A 23223-nucleotide genomic window follows, 5' to 3' on the forward strand; every position below is an offset into this window, starting at 1 on the left:
AAAAGCTGAAACGATGCGATGTACCAGCGCTCTGAAATCACACATGGGTTCTGTGGCTGGGGAGGAGGATGGGGACAACCTCAGGCTTAACTGGCTTCAAAAATGCAACACGAAGGGCGCACACGTGCTGGGAGAAAGATAAAAGGACTCTTTGTAGGAGACGTCAGCCTGACACCCCAGTTACACCAAACCCGCTGCCTGGGCCTTACCCTCGGGACACGCCACGGTGCTGGTCCCGGGGAGCAGCGTGAGCGCAGGGACCCGGCGGGAGCATCGCCGGGTCGATCACCGCTCGCGCCCCAGGCCCGGGGGGTGGACGGAGCCCTCCCGTCGGGAGATTGTCGCACGGCTCATGGTCACCCCCGCACCCCGACACCACGGGGGCCGGGCACGACTCTCCTCTCGGGGCAGAGGAGCTGGGAGCTGTGCTCGGAGCCCCGGGGGGGGGCCAACCCCGCCGGCAGCGGGGACGCCGCTGCCCTCCCAGCCCGTATGGCCGCCAGCCCGCCCCCCGCTTTTCGGGGTGTACCGCCGCCCCCCCGCCCCGGCCCGGGCAGGGAGCCCAGCGCGGCCCCCGGGGCGGCGGGGGGCCGGGCCGGGCCGGGCGGGGGGGCGGTGCCTGGCCGGGGCGGCGGGCGGGACGCGCCGAGCGGGGCCGGGCCCAGCCGAGCCGAGCCGAGCCGAGCGGGCGGCGGTGGCGGCGGCCTGGCGGAGCGGAGCGGGCCCGGCCGGGCAGGCAGGTACGGACCGACCGGGGCGGGAGGCGCAGACAAAGGGCGGCCGGTAAGCGCTGGGCCGGGACCCGCCGGGCCTCGCACCGGGGCTGGGGGGACCGGGCCCCGCCACGCTTCTCCCACCTCCCCTCACCCCGGGCACAGCCGCTCCCCTCCGCGCCCGCCCTCCCCCGGCAGGTCCCCGGGGTGCCCGGTGCCCCTCGGGAGGGGCCGGGGGTCCGGCGGGGCCTGGCTGGGGGTGGCCGAGTGAGGGGTCCGGCGCAGAGCGCCCCCCCCCGCCCCTCGCAGCCCCGCCACCCCCCGGCTCCTTCAGGCCTCGCGTCCCCCCGGTATCTTCCCACCCGTCCCTCCTCCCCGCTGCACGGGGTGGGGGGCTCCGGAGGAAGCGGCGGAGCCGTGCGGGGTGGCCGGGGGTGCCCTCGCCCCGCCGCTGCCCGGGCATCCCCCCGCGGGGTCGGGGCAGCGGGGCCGGGCGCCGCTGGGAAAGTCGAGGCCGAGCTGCAGTACGGGCAGCGCGGGAGTGGGGTGCGGGGCCTAAGGCGTCCCCGCTCCGGAGGAGCAGCCCAAGTGGCGTTAGTTCAAAATAAGAAAGGATTGAAGGAGATGAGGGCAGTGCGGCCAAGAGCAGGTTTGATGGGGCACAGCATGGCTTGGCTGGTCTGGCTGCAGTCCCCGTAAAGCACCTTATCACCCCTCTGGAAGGGGTCCGAGCATTTACCCAGCCACCGCTGAACTCCCGGGCCCCTCATGCATAGCTGTATTTATTATTTCCCCCAAGTCTTTTGTGTTTTTTTTTGCCTCCACTGCTGCACAGGCAGGCTGTCCCTGCTGATGGGGGCCAGCCCGTGATGCCCGGTGGCACAGGAGCCGTGCCAGCTCGGCCACCTTTCGGCATCGCCTGCACGGCTTTGCGTCCCGCCGAGGCTGGTGCTCGCTCCCCGCGCTGCGACCGCGTCCCTTCGCCGGGGCTCTCCCGTCCCGCGGTCCCAGCTGCCGCAGCACACCGTGGGGCTGCTCTGCTTCCCGCTACCGGTGCTCGCAGGGCTGGGAAGCCAGCGCCTTGCAATGCTCCTTTGTCACCGACAGCCTTGAAACAGCAGCTTTTCCTGCAGCAAAGCAGCATCTTTGTTACTTTAATCTTGAGAGTGGTTTTTACTGGGGCTGGGCTGGTGCAGACGGGGAGGTGAACAGCCCCACGCCTGCTCTGCTCGGCTGCACATGGGCACCGTGGCTGAGGAAGTTGTCCTTTTCCAAATAAAACAACCAGGACGAATTCAATAGGAAATAAGTTTCTTGCTTCTGGGTGAACTTGCCGTGGGTGGAGAAGAAGGAAATTAAACAATAGAAAAAACGTGCGGGGCTTTATACAGTAGGGAAAAAAAACCCCAACCTTGCTGGCCTCTGACAGGATGGCCGGAGCATCTTCCCTTTGCCGTGTTGGTGCTCCTTTTTAGCAAGGACAGTGATGGCAATGCTTGTGTTTCCCGACACCCCTCTGTGCCTGGGGCGTGGGTGCGAGGAAGCCAGGACCTCTGGCGTTGCCATCCTGCTGGTCCCTGAGCCACCCTGCAGGGTCACCTCGCTCGGCGCTGGTGCGTGCTGTGCCACCCCGCCGGCTGCAGCCCCCAAATGCCGCCTTTCCAACCCAGAGCCACTGGCACAGGGCATGGATGCTGATGGGAAAGCTCACGTATGCGAAGCCTTTCCCGCTTCCTGCACCTTTAGGAAGCTGATGGGTCTGGTCTGGTTGTGTTTGGGTGGAAATGGAAAACCCACCCCAGCTAAACAGACTTTTTATTACAGGTTGTTTTGGGGTTTTCTCCCCCTTTTCTTTCTGTACGGTGCTGTCAGTGCTCTAGAACATGACACCTTTAATGTGCTGCTGGTGGTAATTTAAACAGAAGAAAAAAGATGCCTCACAAGTCAAAAACTAGGCTGGAACAAAGAGGGGATGATGAATATTTTTTTCAGTAGCGTGTCATGGTGAAGCATGGCACGGATGAGCGTGTCCCTGCTGCAGAGTGTCACCGGCACCGCCTGCCCCTCTCTGCCTCCAGGCTTTTATGATCAGGTTTGATTTTGGGGGCATCTCTGGGTGCCTGGGGTGGGGACAGAGGGCTGTGGTCCCACTGAGCATCCCATCTCGGGGGCTTCCGGCTGGGTGCTGGAGATGGAGCTGCTCTTTTGGCTGTTTGTGCTCTGGGACAGGGTCATGGAGGGCTTTGTTTAAAAGAGATTTGTGGAATTTTACCTCCTAGATGTATCTTATTGAGTTGTTTATTTTTGGCTTTTGAGGTAGAGCCTGCTAGAATGAGGTTAGGACTTAAAGCAGAGAGAGGCAAGATGTTAAACCCCTATACCTTGCGACTGCTTCATGGCCATGGAGGGCTGGGGTTCCCAATCCATCTTGCTGATATTTCCAGCCCTGTTCTTGAAGGTACTTTAGGACCTCAGGAATGGCTTCAGCTTCCTTGCGTGTTTTTGGCCGAGGTGGTGGCATCGCTTTGTGCATTTTTACAATGTACCATCGTCAACGCGTGTGCCGTCGGCTTTGGAGCCTGAGAAGGGGGAAGGTGGACTCGGGTGGAGGGAGAGTGTGATACTGCTTCTTGGAGACCACCTCATAACCTTCAGGGGCTGCGATGGCTCAGTCCCCAAGTGCCTACGGGAGATGGTGCCTCCTGCACCCCACCTCTGCGCCCGTCCCCAGGTGCGGAGGAGCAGAGCAGCCCTCGCGCTGGGACCCCTGGAAGGGCTCGGTGAGTCACGCAGCGCGGACGCAGGGAGAGGGCGGCCTGTAGCTTATGATTCATGTTGTTTTCCTGCAAAAGCCACCGACTGTAATGGCAGAGCTTGCAGAAGACGAATCAATATCGAGCCGTAAATCCCACACGTGACTGCCGGCCAGGCGGCGAGGGGGCTGGGGTTGCCTCAGTTGCCGTGTCTTCCCCAAAAACAGCAGGACCTTGCTGCAGCCCTCTGCCCAGGGAAGGGGCCGAGATCCTCCGTGCTGCTTCAGGTGGCACGAGCCTTCCTAGAGGGGTTTAGAAAGGTCAAGAGATGCCTAAATTTGGGCTATCTCGGGAGGAGCTGCCCTGGTATTTATGCAAGGGACATGCCTAGAGTTCAGCCCTGCTGCTGCTCTGGTCCAAAGCCATGGAGATGCAGGTTGTCTCGGAGAGACTGAGACTCTCTCCCAGGGGCTCTGTTTTCTGTCTCTCTGGGCTTGGGCATGTTGAGGTTTGGAAGTACAGTGCAGGGTGTCCCTCTCGGCTCACTCCACTGCACAGGGAGATGTGTGTCTCACCCGACAGCTCTGCGTATGGTCCAGGAGGATGACAGACCCCGGGGTGTTGCTGCTCCTCGGGGTGGCTCTATTGGCTCTGCCTCCCGTACCTTGGCCTCAGCAAAACCCAAATGCCTTCCAGCTACTTGTCAGCATCTCACTGAGTATCCCCCTTCCTTCCCGACCACCGCCTGCTTCTTCACAGCCTTATAACAGCCCTGCAGCCCCAGGGCTTGGAGCCTGGAGCGGTGTTACCAGCTAAAATAAAGAAAAGGAATGCGCTAAAAAGTGTTAACAGCACAGTTCTGAAGTACGGCTGCAAAATGCTATTGATGCCTGAAGTCTAAACGTACAGCTCAGGCCATTTTACATCTTCTTCAGCAGCCTTGATTCATCCCTTGCCTGCGCTGGTGCACTGCTGGCCTCGTGGATTTACGTCGGATGAAGGCGGGGAGGGAGGGAGGCTGTGTGTGGTACCTGGGGTGGGGATGCTTTGCCTGATGGCTGAGTGGGGACGTGGGAGCCCACCTGAGTGGGGAGTGTCCCCGGGTAGAGAGGCTGGGAGTGGTGCGGTCCCCTGGCCCAGCTGGCCGGTGGGATGTGAAGCAGCACGTGTCCCCAGTGCTTTATCGGCTCTCACCGGCTGGAAGCAGGAGCTGGTGTGCGTGGGGCAGGCAGTGCGGCGCTGGCATGGAGGTGCAGGTTGGGGCATCAAAGGTTGGTTCCTTGAGCATTTGCTTTGCTTGGAGCCCATGCAGAGGAGAAGGAGAGGACAGGGCTGATGCTGTAGCCTGGGAGCAGGTAAACTAAAGCAACAGGCTTCCCGTGGACGTGCTGCTTGGTTCATGCAACCTCAGATGCGGATCTGGAAACAGGGGAGGCAGGAGGCAGCTCGGGTGCTGCGCTTGCTGGGGGTAAGCGTGGGCTTTACCAGCGGTGTCTTAGAGGGTGGAAACCAGACAGATCTTGCAAGTGTCTTGTACTGTGTGCCTGTTCCAGCTCTCTGCATTTCCCCAGGGCTGGTGAGCATTGCAGCCTCTGATACTTTTTAAGGGTGACAAAGTTTGCGTGCAGAGGTAATGTCTTTTATTAGCCTAACTAATACCTTTAGGAAAAAACAGATGTGCTCTTGGGCCTGAGGAATGCCTGTGCGCCCAAAATGTGTCGGTTTTTCCAACTGTGTCTGTTGGTCTAATAAAAGATCTGACCTCCGCCTGGCCCGGCCGCGACCTTGGAGTGTGCCAGCCCCTGGAGCATCCCGCTCATGCGTCAGTGTGCGCTGCCCGGCCCTTCCCCAAAGGACCTGCCAGCCTGGGAGCCGCTGCCGGAGCACGTCTGGGCCCACACCAGGCACTTACCTGACTCCTGATTCAATACTGGTTGTGAGCACCCAGCCCCGCGGGTGCTTTGGGCTCCCGGCGGGGTCTGTCCTGGCAGGCTGCAGGGAAGTGGAGGTCGGCTGCAGCTCAGCAAAGCATCGTGGCATCAGGCAGGATGGAGTGCTCTGACAGGAGCATCCTCAGAAGCCCCTGGGAGGAGGGGACAGCTTGTGCAGAGCTCCATCCTTGCAGGGATTTCTCCCAAATGGGGGTGCTGGGGGGTTGGTTGCTCTCCATGAGCTGGTTCACTCTGTGGTTTTATGATTCTGCTTTGCAAAAGTGCCATTTTGGGGCCATGTTAGCGCTCGGCAGGGCAGCCTGCGCTCCCTGGAACAGCTGGCAGTTCTTCTGTGGCAGGATGGATCTGCTCTCCTACCAACTTCAAATTCCCCATAATGGGAAGCTGTCAAGAAAACGAAGCAGCTGGCCCGTCCCGTGGGGCTCGCAGCGCTGCCGTGGCGGAGGCAGGGGAATTGCTGCTGCCCTGCAGCTCTCTGCGATCCGGCATCACCCTCGCACCGGTGGTGGGACCAGCATCCCTGCAGGGAAAATCTGGCCAAGCAAAGTGTCAGAAGCAGCAAAAGGTGGCGTTGAGGGGTTTTCAGTCAGTGTTTTTTTGGGTAGGAGTCCTCGTGCGACCTGCTGGTGAGACTGCAGGCTGCCACTCCGGTGAAATATAAAAATTCATGTGAGATTATTTTTCCCCTCATCCTTTGTATTTTTAAAATACTTGGGATTCAGGCCCTGCTTATCCAGAAGGACTCTTGCACGCTTGGAGAGCCCCAGGAACCAACACTGCACATTTCAAAGCAGGAAAACCTGATTCATTGAGTGGATTTTTTCCCCCCCTGCGAATCCACTTAAAATTCATGGAGAGTTTTGTCAGTAAGAACCTGTTTCAATTAACAGACAAAAGAAACTCTCCTCGTTAAGCGCCTCTTTCAATTAAGGTTTGGGAGAATTCCCCCAGCTCCGCTTCCTCTGGAGCAAGGCTGTTCCTGAGGATTCAAGGGCAAAAAACACCCATGAGGAGGAGCAACCTGCAAAGGGCTCGGGCTTTTTTGGGGGGACGCAGCGGCACGACCCAAACCGTAATCTGGCCGTGGGGTGTTGAGGTGTTTGGTTGGGGTGGCGTTGGGGAGCATTGGCGCTGGGGGGGCATTGGCTGGCCAGCCTGGCATCCCTGGGGCGTAGGAAAGCTAATGAGTGCTGCTAATTGCTGGCCTAGTTTATGGAGGAGGATGATTTCACGTGGGTGTTGGGAGATGGGGGCGGGGGGAGCATGGAGAGGTGCTCTTCCAGATCGGGGTGCTGGGGACAAGGCAGGTGGCAGCCGCTGGTGCCACCTTCCAGCTACCAGTGCCCAAGGCTCAGAAAAGGGGTGACCTCCTGGGGGGCTCGTCTCTGTAGCCTCACTGGTGGGGGGCTGCAGCACCTCAGAGATGGGAGTTAGCAGGGGCAGAGCCTGGAGAGTGGGGTTAAGACACGGGATTTGCTAGAGCTGGTCTTAAAAGCCCTGCCAGTCAAGCTTGCCAGCTGCCCTGCCATAGAAAAAGTTTTAATCACAGGCTTCCAGAAACTGCACCCAGTTCTTTGGGTTTTGGGGGGTTTTTTAGTTTGTTTGGGTTTTTTCTCCTCTAAAAATTCAGCAAATATTTGCAGCGATTCACCGCACACTGAACCTTGCCTTTCCATCCCTCTGCAGGGGAAGAACCATTTTTGTGATTGTTTTTTTGAAGAAAACCTGAGAAAAACATTACTTTTTTATCTTTTCCAGTAAAACTGAAGTGCTAACAGGGTTTTCTGGGTGAAAAATGTCTCTTCCAGAGCTAGGCGCTTTGGCCAAAAATAACTTATTTTTTTAAGTGACAATCTTTGACCGCTTTCACTGGGCTCATTGCTCATCTTGGTTTCCTTCCCACAGGAGCAGGCAGGTGGTGGGCAGCCAGAGCCGGAGGTTTATTTCCAGAGGGGAAAACTTGGTCCAGCAGCAGCAATTCAGGTGGATGCTCTGACTGCTCGCTTCTGGCCAGGCTTTATCAATCAGATCTTAAATAAAGTGCTGAGAAAAAGGGAGGATTTTCCTGCTGAACTCCTCCTGGGGTGCAAACGCTCCAGACCTTGAATAAATCAGGGATAAATTTTCCAGATATTCCCTTGTGTTTGCTCCTATCCAGCCTGTGCACGGTGGGGAGAAGCCAAACTGAGTGGGTTTGAGTGGGAGCAGCGCCAGTGGCTGCCCGTCGCAAGGGCAGCTGCCGGGGCTGCTGTTGTCCTTCTTTAATTTTGCATCTTTTGGACACTGGGGAAATGCCAGTGTCCTTGGGAAAGTGGTGCTGGGGCTGTCCCACTGCCAGCAGCAGAGTGTTTTTCTCCCTGGCTTGTTGTAACTACTGTTTGCAAAGTGCTTAAGCAGCCTGTGTAATCTACCACTAGGATGCTCCTTATCTGGCATTGTAAAACCATGCCAGTGGTGTGTGAGCAGCCTTGGCAAGAGCAGGTGGCCAGGACGAGCTTGTTTCTGCTTGTTTCTGTCCTCCTGCTTGTTTTCCTCTCTTTGTCTGCTCCACATCCCTCTCCCCTGCCTGGACTCCCTGGGTTTGCAGCCTGGCAGGAGGCAGCTGGATGTCTGTACACCTCATCCCTCTGTCCGTGTCTCGTTGGGCCCATCCTAAAGGCTTACCCAGGCTGTCAGTAAGTGGGGATCGCTAGGAAAATCCCCTGGTGTTGCAATGGTTGAAGCTTTTGTGCCGGGTTCCTCTCCCTGGGCTGCTGCACCTTTGTCCTCTCCGGTGCAGGGCTTCGGTCCCTGCTCGAGGAGCACCTCGGTGGGACGCGCAGGGAGCTGTGACCCGGTGCCTCCTGTGCTTTGATACCAATGTGCATCGTCACACCACCACGTGCCAAAGCAAAGGAGTTCATCTCCTGATTGAGTCTTCTCTTGGCCAGGGATCTGGCCCTGGCTGCGGAGGGAGGTGATGGGGACAGGGGCAGACGGTGGTCTTCTGCACCTTCTGATGGCTCTTCTCCCCTGCCAGTAGTCCCAACCCTTTGCAGATATTTCCAGTTGCAGTTGGGATCGCTGCCGTTAAGAGCTGATAAAGGCAGCGGTGCAGAATTAGGTGTTTAAAAGCAGGTTTTTCACGCTGGTTACTTTCTCATTTTCAAAGCAAGCTCCCCTGTCTTAAGCTCGTGGTTGTCTCTTGAATAATATGGTGGCATTAATCTCTCTAAGGACGTGCTTAGCTCAGTGGTTTTAGATCTGCAGCCCTCTAAATATTGCCAGCAGAGTGAAGGGGATTCCCTCTAGAGGGAACTTAAACCTATTAATAATAATTTGGCTGCCTTTTGTGCATCTTTTACAGGTAGTCATGATTCTTGGGGCTGCAGGGCACCAGTTAGTGATTGCTGAGGACGCGTGAGGCATGGCAGAGACAGGAGGCATGGTGGGCTGAGCTCTGTCACCTTGCTGGGGACCTGGGTCCCACCTGGCCGAATTTAGACCTTCCGGTACCCTTTGGCCATCAAATATCCGAGTGGGAGACGAAGCGGATGTGTTGGTGGGGCCGAGCCGGCCGCATTCCCTGTGGTGGTCGGACAAGGGAAGGGAAGCGTTGGAGCGAGCAGAAGCGATTGCAAATTGCTGAGCTGGGCGATGCACTTTAGCATCCTGCCTCTAAATCCTCCTCCAGCCAGGCTTAACCCCCAGGGCTGGCTTACGTGGAGCAGTGGAGCTGGCGTGGCGGTGCCGGGGTGATGACCCAGCGGTGCCGGCATGGTGGGGCTCTCCCTGCGGCCATGAGGAGGGAGGAGCAGTGGTGCCCACCCGAAGGGTGCTGGCAGTAGAGGAGCAGGTTCACCCCTGGCTGTGGTGTTCAGGATGTGACCCCATCTCTGTGGGTTGAATGTTGGGGGTCTGTGAGCTACTGGTCAGGGGTTGGGGTCTTTTCTCCATGAAGGTGGACACTGGCTCCCTCCCTTGCAGCCCTTTCCAAAGTGGTGCGAGGGAGATGTGTGAGCAATTTCTTGCCGTGTCACGCCCGTGGTTTTGAGCTCACTTCCCATCCCTGGGCCGTGGGGTTGGGACAGTTGATTTATCCGACAGCTGGGACCTGTGACCTGTCTGATCTTCACTGCTTGCACCTGAGGCCGGACCTATTACACTCCCCAATAAATCACACCCTGCTGCGATTGTCTGCTGGGGACTGCCGACCCTTCCCTCTCCTCCGGATCTGCTTGCACTTCCTTGCTTATATTTAATCCTCCCATTGCACCCCTGCAAAATCCCACCAGAGGTTAAGGGAAGAGTACTGCAAGCTGCTGACTGAGATGGTTTCATCCCCTCTTGTCACCTCTGGTGCCTCTCTGGCTTTCTGGGGTGCAGTGGTTCCCCAGGGAGCATTTATGGCCAGTAACTCTGGTCAGGGCGAAACTGCAGCCCCCAAACCATGCTGGGGGTGGGGTGGGTTTAGAAAAGCTTTTCAACCATTTTCCCCTTCCTCCTGCATATGTCTGAGATTTGAAGTGCTGATAGTAAAGGGCTTCCCCAGCCACTGGTTGCACTCCCTGCCTGCCCTGGGGTCGGATCCAGCCCGCAGGGTGCTCTGGGCCCCCGGCCATGCCGGGGAATCCACTCGGATGCTGATTGTGTTTGTCAGGGCAGCTGGATTAAGAGCGCTATGGCTAAGCCTCCTCGCCGAGCCTCCTCTCCAGTGGAGCCTGGGCCAGGGCTTTGCTCAGAAACCCACCAGAAAACAGCATTTTCCAGGCCTCTTTCTCCGGTGGTCCATGACGTGCGGCTGTGGCTCAGCACCCGTCTGTGTGATGGGAGCCCACCAGTGCCGTATGGTGTTTCTGAGGGCCTGAGGTCTGTGTGTGGGACTCAGGCTGACATTTCCATCTGGTGTCTTTTAAATAACCACTGTGGTTTTTTAAAAGGCACCTGAGAAGCTTCTAAAAATCAGGTTAAAAGGAAGTTTGACTCTGGCTGTCACCTTGCCAGATCTTGTGGTGTTTTTTTCATTTTACCATCGTGTTTTCCTTTTTGTTTTAGAAAAGCTGTTGGTCTTGAGAACTTCTTTTGTGCTTTTGGACATAAACCTGCTTCCTTCTCTGGTGCGGAGCCATCAGCTCTCCCACTGCTGCCAGGGATGTGCAGGGCAGCATGCAGCCAGCACCCACTCGCGTGGGGAAAATCCTGAGCAGCACCATCCCCACCCCACCCCATCGCCCTGAACCCTCAGCATCCTCCCCGCGGAGGGTTTGTGCTGGCAGCGAACCGGCGGAGCAGGATTCCTGCCTGCTGTCTGCCTCGCCGTGGGTTCCTGGAGCGGGATGCTGCCTGCCCCGGTCCTGGCTCACACCTGGCTGCTCCGGGGGTCCGGTGCTGGCCCCCTGCCCAGGCAGGCGTTGCCTGTTGCCTTCGTGCTTTTGACGTGGCAGCCTCCCTTCCCCGGGGAGTCAGCCGGCATCTGCCTGGAGATGCTGTCTCCAACGCCTGGTCATTAAGTACCATAATTAAAAGCTCTTAGAAGAGGATGGACTAACAAAGCCCCTTGGAAATAGCAGGTGATGTAGGTGGGGCAGCCCCCGCTCCCGTCTGCTCTGTCTGGGGAAGGGTGGTGTGAGGATGAACACACAGTCCTGCCCATCAGCTGCCGGCTCCGGCACTTGGCATCAAACCCACTGGCTGTCGCTTGCCCACCCATCACCATGGGAATGCGGCTGCCAGCACCCACCGCTCCTGGAAGATGAAAGAAGCGGAGGGGGAGCAGGATGGCATGGCCAGAATGTTTGATAACGTGGTCCCGGTTCTCCACATCCCTAGGGCTGGTACCCGGACAGGGGAGCCTCCCACTGCACGGGCATATCCCTAAAATCAACATCCCTGTGTGCTTTTCCTTTGGGACCTGGAGAAGCACCCTGCCCTGAAACCCCGGCACGGGCGTTGTCCTGAGGATGCTGAAGGTCCAGCCCTGCTGGAGGGGAGGAAGGAGTGAGCTGGGGCAGAGCACACCTGTGGGGGCTGAAGAGTGAAGGTGCATCCTCTCTTAGTCCTGCCTGGAAATCATCCATGTGCACAAAGATAAATTCCAAATCAATAAAACCAAGTGCTCTGCCGTGCCTGGCACAGCCGCAGCGGGGGTGCCAGTGGGTGGCAGATACCGTGATGGAGGCTGGCTGCCGGCGGCGTGCGTGGGGGCCTGGGCCAGGCAATGCCATGCCAGCAGGGTTGGGAAGCAGGGCCTGGAGCGGGGTTCACTGCAGGAAAGGGCAGGGATGACAGGATTACCCTGCCAAACCCCAGCCTGTAATTCACGGTACCATTCAGCCAGCCACCTTTAATCCTGTTACGTGCCCAGCTGGCGTCTGTAGGGCGGGTGCTCAGCCGTGGTGCTGGCAGGGCGCAGGGAGCTCTCCCTGGGGAGGAGCAGGGACTCCTGTCCTTGTCCCCAGCGCTGGTGGTGAGTCTGGGGACAGTGCTGCGAGCCACCTTGCCAATACTTTTATTTTTTCTTTAAACACACTGGCTGCATCAGCGTTCCCCACTGGGTGGTTTCACCTCCCAGCAAGTGGTGTCCATCCTTTTTTGTTCTTTCTTTTCTTTTTTTAAAAGGGCCTTTCACAGGGAAGGGAAAAATATTCCCAAGGTCTCTTTGGCTCCACGTGGGCACTCCCCTGTGCCCGTCTCGGTGACCTTGGCTGGCAGCTCCCGGCTTGGCCTTGTGCTGCCCGGCTGGCTGGCTGCCCGCGTCCCTCCCTGCTAGCCAGGCTGGCTGATGTGGGGCTCAGACAGCCCCCCACCCCAGTTCTCCTCGCCACAGCTCGCCGCAAACAGGACGGGGACTCACGGGGGGCCGGGGTCTCCCCTCCATAAGCACCCCAGTGATGCTGCTGCGCTCCAGACACCCATGGCAGCCGGGGTCCCACGGCACGCGTGCGCGCTGCGCTCCTGCCACATCCCCGGCGCCCTCAGGAGCTCACGGCGCTCTCACGGCAAGCCCTGGCACGCCGGCGAACTCGCCGAGAGATCTGCCAGGGCCGCCGCGCTGGCGTAAATAAAAAGCGGCGGCGTTGGTACTGACACCCTCCCCGCTCATCCCGCCTCTCCCTCACAGGGCGCCGTGCGGAGCCGGCAGACCGGGGTGCCCCGGGGTGCCGCCATGCCTGCGCGCCCTGCGCCGAGGCCACCCGCCGCCCCCTCGCCCCACTGAGGCCATGGGGCTGCTGCTGCCGCCGCTGCCGCCGCCGCGGGGATTTCGGCTCGGCAAGGAGACTCTTGCTGCGTCTGCCATGGTGACATGAAGCGGACAGCGAGGGACGCCGGACTGCTGGAGGGGAGAGAGCCTGCACAGGCGGCCTGCTAGTAATTTATTAGTAGTATTCAATTTTATTTTAACTTTTTTCTTTCGGCTGGTTGGTTGCTTCTTCCCCTCCCCGGGGCTTGTAAGGGGAGGGGGTGAGCAGGGGAGAGGGGCCCCACCTCGCCCCGCGGATGCAAGGATGACTGTACTGGCCAGGGCCCGGCGGGGTATCCGGCAGCTCTCTCCACAGGTGGTGTTGCTCCTGCTCTTCGTCTTCTGCCTGCTCAGTGTTTTCATCTCTGCATATTATTTATATGGGTGGAAAAGGGGCTTGGAGCCCTCTGGGGACGTGGCGGGGCCGGACTGCGATGAGCCCAAGGTCGCCCCTTCCCGCTTGCTGCCGCTGAAGACCCTCAAGGTGGTCGACTCCTCCCGCACGGATCCTTTGGTGCTGGTCTTCGTGGAGAGTCTCTACTCCCAGCTGGGCCAGGAAATTGTCGCCATTTTGGAGTCAAGCCGCTTCAAATACAGGACAGAGATCGCCCCGGGGAAGGGGGACATGCCCACGCTGACTGACAAGGACCGGGGACGCTTTGCGCTCATCATCTACGAGAACATCCTCAAGTACGTCAACCTGGACGCCTGGAACCGGGAGCTGCTGGACAAGTACTGTGTGGAGTATGGTGTGGGCATCATCGGCTTCTTCAAGGTAAGGTGGTGCACGAGGTGGGTCGAGACCCCATGGCCAGGCTGGGCGTGAGTGGGAGGCTCTGGGGTCCCCCTGCCCTGCAGGGACTTTGTCCTCCACTTGCTTTCTGCAGGCAGCCTGAGTTGGTGTGGAGCCAGCCCACAGCCTGGCATGGGCCACAGGCTTCTAGCAGAGGACACCATCTTAGCCCTCTCCCTGTGGAAGGGCTGTGTGGCCCCTGGGTGTTTTGGGGTAAAAACACACTTCTGGGATGAGTCTGGTTGCTTTTAGCATCCCGCTTCCCAGCTGCAACCCTTGCTGGGGTTCACCAAAAACACGAGCAAGTATTTTGCTGGGCAGCCCTATGCCCTTCTCGTGCCCAGGGCTCACAGCCCCAGGGGGCTTTGCATGCTGAACATGAGCAGGATTGAGTGTGTGAGGGGGGTGAGGGCACCCCATGCTCAGGAGAGGAAGGAGGGGGACCCAGCACCCGGATCTCTGGGGGTGGTGAGCCGCCTCCTGCCTCTCCATGGCTGTTGATGCCCCCAGTGAACCCCTGCCTGCACGGCCAGTCTGGGCACTTGTCCCCAGCGTCCTGTTTGCTCTAGCCCCCATCTCCCCTGTGCAGGCCAACGAGAACAGCCTGCTGAGCGCCCAGCTGAAGGGCTTCCCCCTCTTCCTCCACTCCAACCTGGCGCTGAAGGACTGCAGCATCAACCCCAAGTCTCCCCTCCTGTACATCACGCGCCCCAGTGAGGTGGAGAAGGGAGTGCTCCCCGGGGAGGACTGGACCGTCTTCCAGTCCAACCACTCCACCTACGAGCCGGTCCTCCTGGCCAAGACCAAGTCAGCTGAGTCCATCCCGCACATGAGCGTGGACGCAGCGTTGCACACCACCGTGATGCAGGACCTGGGTCTCCACGATGGCATCCAGAGGGTGCTTTTTGGCAACAACCTCAACTTCTGGCTGCACAAGCTTGTCTTCGTGGACTCTGTCTCCTTCCTGACGGGCAAGAGACTCTCCCTGCCCCTCGACCGCTACATCCTGGTGGACATCGACGACATCTTTGTGGGCAAGGAGGGCACACGCATGAAGGTGGAAGATGTTAAGGTGCGGCTGTGATGTCCTAGTTGGGTGGGCAGGGGATGCATGGAGCTGGGTGCTTGTACCTGCTCTGGGATGCTCCAGGGATGAGTTTTCCTGCCCCCAGAGCATCTCTTGGCTGCCTGGGAGCCCCTCTGTGAAGGTCTCGGGGACATGACTCCCCGTCCTGGCATGGCAGCCATCCCCGTGGCTGTGTGCTGAGGACATCTTGCTTTCTCTCCCTCTCTCCCAGGCGCTGTTCGACACGCAGAACGAGCTGCGCACCCACATCCCAAACTTCACCTTCAACCTGGGATACTCAGGGAAATTCTTCCACACGGGTGAGGAGGGCGAGGGCATCGCTTTGCATGTTGGTGCCATATGGCTGGTGTTGGGGCACAAACCGGTGCTCAAAGAGGCTGACGTCGGGGCTGCAGGAGGGTCCTTGGGTACCCCACCCTGCTGCCTCCCATCACCCGGTGACTGGTCACCGAGAGGGGCCCCCCCTTCCCTCTGCCCCGGCTGCTGCCGCACGGCTCTGTGTGCCTGCGGTGATGGCGAGCGTCATGCCCGCAGGTACCGATGCCGAGGACGAAGGCGACGACCTGCTGCTGTCCTACGTGAGGGAGTTCTGGTGGTTCCCCCACATGTGGAGCCACATGCAGCCTCACCTCTTCCACAACCAGTCGGTTCTTGCCGAGCAGATGACCTTAAACAAGAAATTCGCTGTCGTGAGTAAGATGCCGCCGGCGGGGGTGCTCGTGGTGAGGGGAGGGTGGGAGAAGGGGGGAGAAGAGGCTTCCCCGGGGGATGGTCTCTGCTTGCTGTAGCGAAGGGACCTGGTGACGTTAAGCCACGTCCCCCATGTTGCAGCTGGGCAGGTAAATCCATTTATATGCCAGTACCTGGAGCAAAAGGATTTATCTGCACCAACCGATGTGCTGCTGCGGCAGCGAGCTGTCCCGGTGCCTGTTTGAGGGGAGACATCCTCTGTGCGTTGCCTGGCCGGGGGGGATGTGGGGGTCCGATCCATGGCTCTGCAGGAGGAAGCAGCCACTTGGGTTGGTGTGTGCTGGGTTTTAACTGAGCCTGGGGTTGGGTGCTCAGCCTGGTGTGGTTTGATGCTGTGCTGGGCAATGATGTGGGATCCTGGAGCGGTGGCCGTGTGCCAGGAGGCTCCGGCTGATGGAAACTCCCTCTGCAGGCTGAGCTGTCAGCGACACGTTAGGTTTATAAAGGCAGGCTCTGACCTTCGACTTGGTAAGGGATTGTCCATCTTCTTGGACTGTCCCTCACGTGGCCCTGATAAAGCCAGCACTGAGACCAGATCATGCAGTGACCGACTGGTTTGCTTATGGCTGTCTTGAGTCTGAACAAGTAACACCAGACCCAGTAATAATAATTGAGTCCTGTGGCCTGGGAGAGGGATCTTCAGGCTAACTTCAATTAATTGTCTGATAATTAGAGGTGCTTAGTTAGAGAGAGACCAGACCATTCCTACTGGGGATGGGCAGTTGTCCAGCTTAGAATTTCCAGTCAGTTTTGTATCTACTGTTACAAACCAATTTACAGTCCTGTATGGATGTATCTCCTCGTTCTCCACAGAAAAGCTTTGCTGCTGTTGATTTGTTGATGGCAGCAGAAATGGCAGGGATGAGGATGGTCCACGTGAAGCAGAGGAGCGAGTGTCCACCCAGCACATCTGCTCCCGGGCTCTCTTTCATGGAGACAGCCCTGGTTAGGAGAGGATGCGCGGGCACAGCCCTGCCCTGGTCGCTCTCCAGAAGCACGAATAGACAATTTGTGGGTGGGAATGAGCAGTCCCTTGGGGAGAGATTGATTTGGGATGTTGTGCTTTTGGAGTCTCCACAGTCACCCACTCGCTGCTCTCTTCTCTGCAGGAGCATGGCATCCCCACTGACATGGGGTACGCCGTGGCCCCCCACCACTCGGGCGTGTACCCTGTCCATGTGCAGTTGTACGAAGCTTGGAAGCAGGTTTGGTCAATCAAAGTGACGAGCACGGAGGAGTACCCCCACCTGAAACCCGCTCGCTATCGCCGTGGCTTCATCCACAATGGCATCATGGTAGGTGGCCCGGCTTTATCTCTGGTGCTTCTCTCCTCTTGCCTCCCCCACCAAAACCCAGAACCTCGGTGGGTGGTTTCTGGGCAGCTTGGATGCTTCAGTTTGAGGGGGCTGTGCCCTCTGCTCATCCTGCATGGGGGAAGCTCGTGGGAGGACAATTTTTGGCTTCTCCATCTGTCCGCTTCCATCCCCTGTGGATAGCAGGACTCAAGTCGAGGGTGGTGAGGGGCAACGAAGCTGGGCCTAACTTCTGAAGGGTTGAGGACCCCCTCTTTGTTTGGGAGGAGAAGGGGACCCAGCCCTGGATGCCTGGAGGAGGCCGTGTGGCCATTTCATTGCTCTGGCTCCTCCGCCTGCTCCATCCATATCTTTCTCCTGCCCCAGGTACTCCCCCGGCAAACCTGTGGCCTTTTCACGCACACCATTTTCTACAATGAATATCCTGGTGGCTCCAGTGAGCTGGACAAAATCATCAACGGGGGTGAACTGTTCCTGACTGTGCTCCTCAACCCTGTGAGTACTGTTGTCTGTCTGCCTGGGGACAGACGGACAGGCATCTCTTGCAGAGCTGTCCCCCAGCACCACTGTGGGAGATGTCCTTGATGTCCTCAGCCAGGGTGGGAGCCATTTGCATGGGATGGCTGCCAGGTGAGGCTCTGCTAACCCCTGCTCCATCCTCTCCGCTTCAGATCAGCATCTTCATGACCCATCTGTCCAATTACGGCAACGACCGCCTGGGCTTGTACACCTTCAAGCACCTGGTCCGCTTCCTGAACTCCTGGACCAACCTGAAGCTCCAGACATTGCCACCTGTGCAGCTGGCACAGAAATACTTCCAGATCTTCTCCGAGGAGAAGGACCCACTGTGGCAGGTACCTCCCATGCTGGAAATGGAGGGAATAGAGGGTGTGTCACCTCTTTGTGGTTCTGCGGGAAGTGCCATGAAGGAGCTTACCCTGTAGATCTGGAAATAACCCCAGTCTCTGCCCTGCTCCCTGTGCATCTGCTTGGGCTGGAGGGGGCTGAGCAGCGGTGCACGGTCCTGTCCAGGCTGTTCTATCTCTAATCCTCCCCCTGTGCATTTCAGGATCCCTGTGAAGACAAACGACACAAAGATATTTGGTCCAAAGAAAAGACCTGTGACCGATTCCCAAAGCTTCTCATCATTGGGCCTCAAAAAACAGGTGCTTCCCTTCACCCTCAGTGCTATCAGTGTGCCAGGAGGCTTGCCAGGTCCTCCCCAAAGAGCCTTTCTGAGCCCTCCTGCCCTGAAGCAGAGCTCGGAGGAAGGTTTGGCCCAAGTCAGCTCTTGCTTTCTGTCTGTCCAAAGGAACAACCGCCCTTTATCTCTTCTTGGGGATGCACCCAGACCTGAGCAGCAACTACCCCAGCTCAGAGACCTTTGAGGAGATACAGTTCTTCAATGGACACAATTATCACAAGGGCATTGACTGGTAGGTCTCCGTGTTGCAGGGCTGAGCTGGGAACACCAATTCCTTTGGGCACAGGAGCAGTGGTGCCGTGGGGTTTCCCGTTGGCCTTGCAGCCACTGGGCTCTTGGTGAAGGGCACCTGGGTGCTGCAAGGTGGGACGAAACCTGCACAGGCTCTGCCCTGTGCCTTCAGGCCATCACACCACCATGGTCTATCCCTGAGATGTCCATAAGGCAAAGGCCTCTTGCCAGGACTCAGAAGTGCCCTTGACAGAAGCCAGGCTTGTGTGAATCTGCTATCCCCAGGTTTCAGGGTCTGCCTGGGGAATTTGGTGAGGCCTGGCCCTCCAGAATGGCTGGAGGGGATTGTGGAGCCCCAGGCAGCATGTCAGACCTGGGGGCACTCTGCAGGGTTAGTACTGGGTACAGAGTCTCTGAGATGTCACCTGCGAGGGGGGGTGCTGTGGACATCTCATGGTGCCCATCCGCCTGGCTCACGCTGTGCCTCCCCCAGGTACATGGAGTACTTCCCCATTCCCTCCAACACCACCTCTGACTTCTACTTTGAGAAAAGTGCCAACTACTTTGACTCAGAAGTGGCTCCCCGGCGAGCCGCAGCCCTGCTCTCCAAGGCCAAAGTCATCACCATCCTCATCAACCCTGCCGATCGAGCCTACTCCTGGTATCAGGTGAGCCTCTGCCTCTTCTCTGGCTGGGGCAGCCCCGTGGGGTTATTTGAGCCTCCCACCTCCCCTTGGGCCAGGGGCTTCCCTCCATCTGCTTGGTTTGGGAGGTGGGGTGGCTGCGGGCGCTGCGCTTGTTGGCTGACCAAGGCACACGAGGACACAGCGTGGTGGCCTGGGAGCCGCGGCGCATCATGGGCAGCCCAGGATTTGGGTCGCCTCAGGAACAAACCTGCCTTGCTCATGCCTGACAGCACCAGCGAGCTCACGACGACCCGGTAGCTCTGAAATACACCTTCCACGAGGTGATCACGGCAGGACCCGAGGCTGCTCCGAAGCTCCGGACTCTGCAGAACCGCTGCCTGGTGCCGGGCTGGTACGCCACCCACATCGAGCGCTGGCTGAACAGCTACCACGCCAACCAGGTAGGGATGGGAGCACCCCCCTCCTACAACGGCACCGCCCCGGGGAGCCCCCCTCACCCCAGCAAGGATGAGCTTGGGTCCAAAGTCAGCTGCGAGGGTGCTCCTGTGGGAGCTGCTTTTCTTATACCCTAAAAAACACGGGGGAAAAGAGTAAAATTACTTGGAGAGGGGCAGAGGGGAGATTTTGTACAAGAAGGAAAGCCTTGTAGCGTGAGGTTGGTGATGGATGATGCACAAAGATGTCCTTGTGCCGGGCTTGAAAGGGAACCGTGGCATGGAGGCCTGTGGGTGGCTCTGCAGGGGCACCCACCGCTCGCCCGCCACTCTTGGCCGCAGACCCCCGCGGGGCTGCCCTGTCTGGTGTCACCGTGGGATCGAAGAGGGACAAAAATAGCGGGCAAAGCTGCCTGTGGTTCGAGCTGCCTGCAGGGGAAATGGGGGCTGGATGCCAGCCCTGCTGTGACCCGCACAGTGGAGCGCTGCTGGCAGCGTGCGGGCTCAGTCCCTGAATGATTTTTCCACTGTCATTTAACCTTATAAAGTCTATTAGTTCTCTGCTTCTGGCGTAATTGCTGTAATGCAATCCTGGCTGGCTGGGGGTTGGGCGGCCTTGAGCCCAAGCTCTGATGTTGTCCTGGATGGATCCTGGCCTTGGCTTTTATTTGCATTTTAATTTTCCAACACCCAGTGTAAGTGAACACTGGGACACGTTAGCGTTCAAAAGGGGACCCTGCATGGGCTGATGGCAAATTTGGCTCCAAGATGGCAAAAAGTGCAGCAAAGGCGGCGTTGTGCCCCAGGAGAGAAGGGCTGGGAGCCAGCGGCACCTCCCCGCCCTGCCTCACTCCTTGCAGATCCTGGTCCTGGACGGCAAGCTGCTCCGAACGGAACCCGCCAAAGTGATGGAGACGGTCCAGAAATTCCTCGGCGTGACGAACTTCATCGATTATCACAAGACCCTGGCGTGAGTCCTTCCCCCACCTTCTCCTTCCTCCAACCTGCCGTTGCTCCCAGTGCAGCGGGTTGCCCCTGGGGGCACCCAGCGCTGTCCCGGGGCAGCCCCCAGCTCACTGCAGAGCTGCTGCTGGTGTTGATGAGACCTGGGTTTTACCTGAGGCCAGAACAGCAGCTCCTTGTTGCTGTGACCTACGCTGGGGTAGCTGCAATCAGAAATAATGTTCAACAAGCACCCCGCTTCGCTGTGCTTATCCAGACACTGCAGTGGGGACAGTGGGGTCACTGCAAGCAGCTCAGGAGCAGCTCTGGGCTCCTGGAGCAGAGTTCAGGGGTGTATTCATGCCACATGCGATGATGTTGAGCCCTGGCACCCCGGCTCCCCCTGCACATCCGCAGAGAGCAGCTCTCGCTGCTGCCATGTGGCACCTCTGCGGGTGTCACCTTGCTCTCAGCCTTCCAGACATTAAAGCTCACCCTGGGAAGCAGGAGCCTTCAGAGCTCCTAGAAAAATAATAACTTACCTTTGCGCAGGGCTTGACTATATACCTGGCCACTCTGAGTCTGCACCCAGGTGCTGTGGGGCTCTTGAGGGCATCCAGGGCCAAAGCTGCTGCAGAAAATACTAATTAAACCCACATAGACCCCCGGGCTCTCTCAGCAGGGTGATGCTGTGATGAATGAGCCTCGGCAGGCTGCTTACTGTGCCGTTGCACAGGGAACCTGTTGTACCAGGGGGTCGATAATGAGCTGTTAGCTGGGCTGCGGATTAAAAAGAGGTGGAGAAGTGCCCCTGTGCAGGGCTGGGCAGCAGCGGGGCTTGTTGGGCAGCGTGCTTGCCTGTGGCAGGTGTGGGAGGGCGAGAGGGGTGAGGCAGAGCTCTCGCTTTGCAGGTTTGATCCAAAGAAAGGATTCTGGTGTCAGCTTCTGGATGGAGGGAAAACAAAATGCTTGGGAAAGAGCAAAGGCAGGAAGTACCCCGAGATGGATTCGGATGTGAGTATGCAGAAAGCCTCCTGGGATGGTCCCAAGCGGGGCTGGGGGGCTGTGCTGGGGTGGTGGTCTTGGGGCTGGTCCCCTGACCCTTCTCTCTTTTCTGCCGTTGCAGTCGCGCGCCTTCCTGCGGGACTATTACAGGGACCATAACATCGAGCTCTCCAAGCTCCTGTACAAAATGGGGCAGACGCTGCCCACCTGGCTGCGGGAGGAGCTGCAGAGCACCAGGTAGCTGCTGCCTGCTGCCTGCCCAGCAATACCTGAGCGGGGCCGACCCCTGCACCCGGCGGGACCTTCCTCAGCAATACCCGGCCGTGGCCTTGGAGGGGGAGCCCCCAGGAGCGGGCGGCTGCGCCAGAGGCTGCCCGAGCGGTGGCCTGACTCTGCGCTCCCCACGCTGCCACCTCTCCGCCTACCCCACGCCTGTTCCTCTTTCATTTTATTTTTCCTTTTTAATTCCTGGACCTTTGGTGAGGTCCCTTCCTGCCCCACTCTGACATGGGGAAGCGGCACAAATTCCCCCTTTCTCTGCCCAAAACGGGCTTCAACTCCCCTGGGCCTGAGGGCAGCGGCAGAGCCATCCCTCCCTTCTTGGTCCGAGGGTGGAGGAGCTGCTCTGGGCACGCTGGAGGTGACTTTGCTGAGCTGGAGGAGAGGAACAGAGCTGGTGGAGACCCGAAGCACAGAGGGACCCAGACCCACTCCTGCCATTGGCCCCACAGCAGGAAACAGGAGAGTTTGCTGGATTCCCTGTGAACAAGATGGATTTTTCTTTGAAAGACTTGGGCACGATTTCTTTTTTGTCATCCTCATTTGTTTTCAAGCTCCTCAACCTCTTGCTCCCGCTCCGTGGGCAGTGTGGTCGGACTGTGGCCAAGCAGGGGCTGGTGTGCTGGCCCCGGTACGCTCCCCGGCACGCTCCCATCCCCCAAGCCCACCCTGCAATCTTGTACACGCGTGGTGTTTCCTGTGGTAAAGCCGAGCGGTGCCCGGTGTCCCCCGGCACGGAGGAGAGGTGGCCCTTGGGGGACAGGGCAGACGTTGGGATAATGGCAATCGGAAGGATGCTGAGAACTTCAAACCTCTTGAATATTAAAAGCAAAAGTATTTTAATAATGGGGGGGGTGGGGGGGGTGGGTTCATTTGGTTCCCGTTTTGCAGGGGGTTGTTTTTCTTCAGTGCCAGAATTTGTACCTAAACCCCGAGGGTTTTATGTGGTCTCTTTGGTTGTTACATGTGACGTGGACGAAGGTCAGTGGGGAAATGGGGGACGGTTTCCCAGCTGGAGATGTGTTTTTATCCTGGTGGTGCTGTACTGAGCTGCAGCCCCGGCTCTGCCTCTCCTACACCCCGCCGAGTCCCCTGGATTTTGCTTCTGGGGCCGGCAAATGTGACTGAACCATCAGGGCTTTACTGGGAGAAAGGCCCAAATTCCCCCTGGGCTGGAGCTGCTCCGCAGGGTGCGGGATGGCAGCGGCTGCTGCTGAAGGGGGACGCGGTACCCAGGATGCCGCCCTCGCTATCAGAGCGGGGCTGGGGCAGTGGTGGGGGACACGGTGTTTCACCCTGGGTGACAGAGAGGTCTCGCTGGCAGCGGGGCTTCCCGCCTGGTTATTTCTTCAGGATCCCCTGTAGCTGTGCGTGGGGCCGGGGGGGCTGCACCTCCCCTCTGCCCCTCCATGGGGTTGTGCTGGGAGAGGCTCCCAGGCGCTGGTGTAAGGTCCTGTTGAACCAACTGCTAATAAATTGGGGGGGCTCTGGTTTTACTTGCTGGTTGTTGCCCGTTTCCTTGCTGGCATGATCCAGTCCTGCCCCCAGGGATCCCATCTGGCTTTGGGGGCGTTTGGGCCTATCTTTTGGGGGGATCTGGGGAGGAAGGAGGGGTGTGTGGGAGCAGCCCTCCATGCACGAGGTGGCAGCAGCCGTCTAGTCCTGGATCCAGCCATGCTGCATGGCCGCCCGCGGCCTCGTGTTCCCGGGACTGGGCTGCAGCCGCCCGGGCCAGCATCCAGCACCCACTGTGTCAGCACTGGGGCAGGGATCTGGGGGGGGACCGGGGAGATTCCCCGCTTGCCTTCTCCCCCCTTAGTCAGTCCCTGCCTGCCAGAGCCTGCCCGCCCGTCTGCTGCCTCCCCGCCGCCTTCCGCAGCCCGGCCCCTGCGAAGCGCTGG

At 58.8% G+C, this 23223-nt stretch overlaps 1 protein-coding gene across 2 annotated transcripts; it reads left to right on the top strand.

Annotated features, from left to right (window-relative positions):
* Positions 1 to 659: 659 nt before the first annotated feature.
* Positions 660 to 22818, top strand: NDST1 (N-deacetylase and N-sulfotransferase 1). Of its 2 annotated transcripts, none has more exons than XM_074838619.1 (15): positions 660 to 740; positions 12518 to 13412; positions 14020 to 14502; positions 14729 to 14816; positions 15052 to 15206; positions 16377 to 16562; positions 16947 to 17075; positions 17252 to 17434; positions 17650 to 17746; positions 17893 to 18016; positions 18509 to 18683; positions 18932 to 19102; positions 19957 to 20066; positions 20950 to 21052; positions 21165 to 22818. In XM_074838619.1, the coding sequence occupies exons 2-15, from the start codon at positions 12903 to 12905 to the stop codon at positions 21282 to 21284; spliced, it is 2634 nt and encodes an 877-aa protein (XP_074694720.1). In that variant the 5' UTR covers positions 660 to 740; positions 12518 to 12902; the 3' UTR covers positions 21285 to 22818. The 2 variants fall into 2 exon arrangements, with proteins under 2 accessions (XP_074694720.1, XP_074694721.1); XM_074838620.1 differs by lacking the exon at positions 660 to 740 and adding an exon at positions 761 to 783.
* The last annotated feature ends 405 nt before the right edge of the window (positions 22819 to 23223 follow it).

This window comes from Strix aluco, chromosome 13 (genome assembly GCF_031877795.1).
Source record: "Strix aluco isolate bStrAlu1 chromosome 13, bStrAlu1.hap1, whole genome shotgun sequence".
Lineage (NCBI taxonomy): Eukaryota > Metazoa > Chordata > Aves > Strigiformes > Strigidae > Strix > Strix aluco.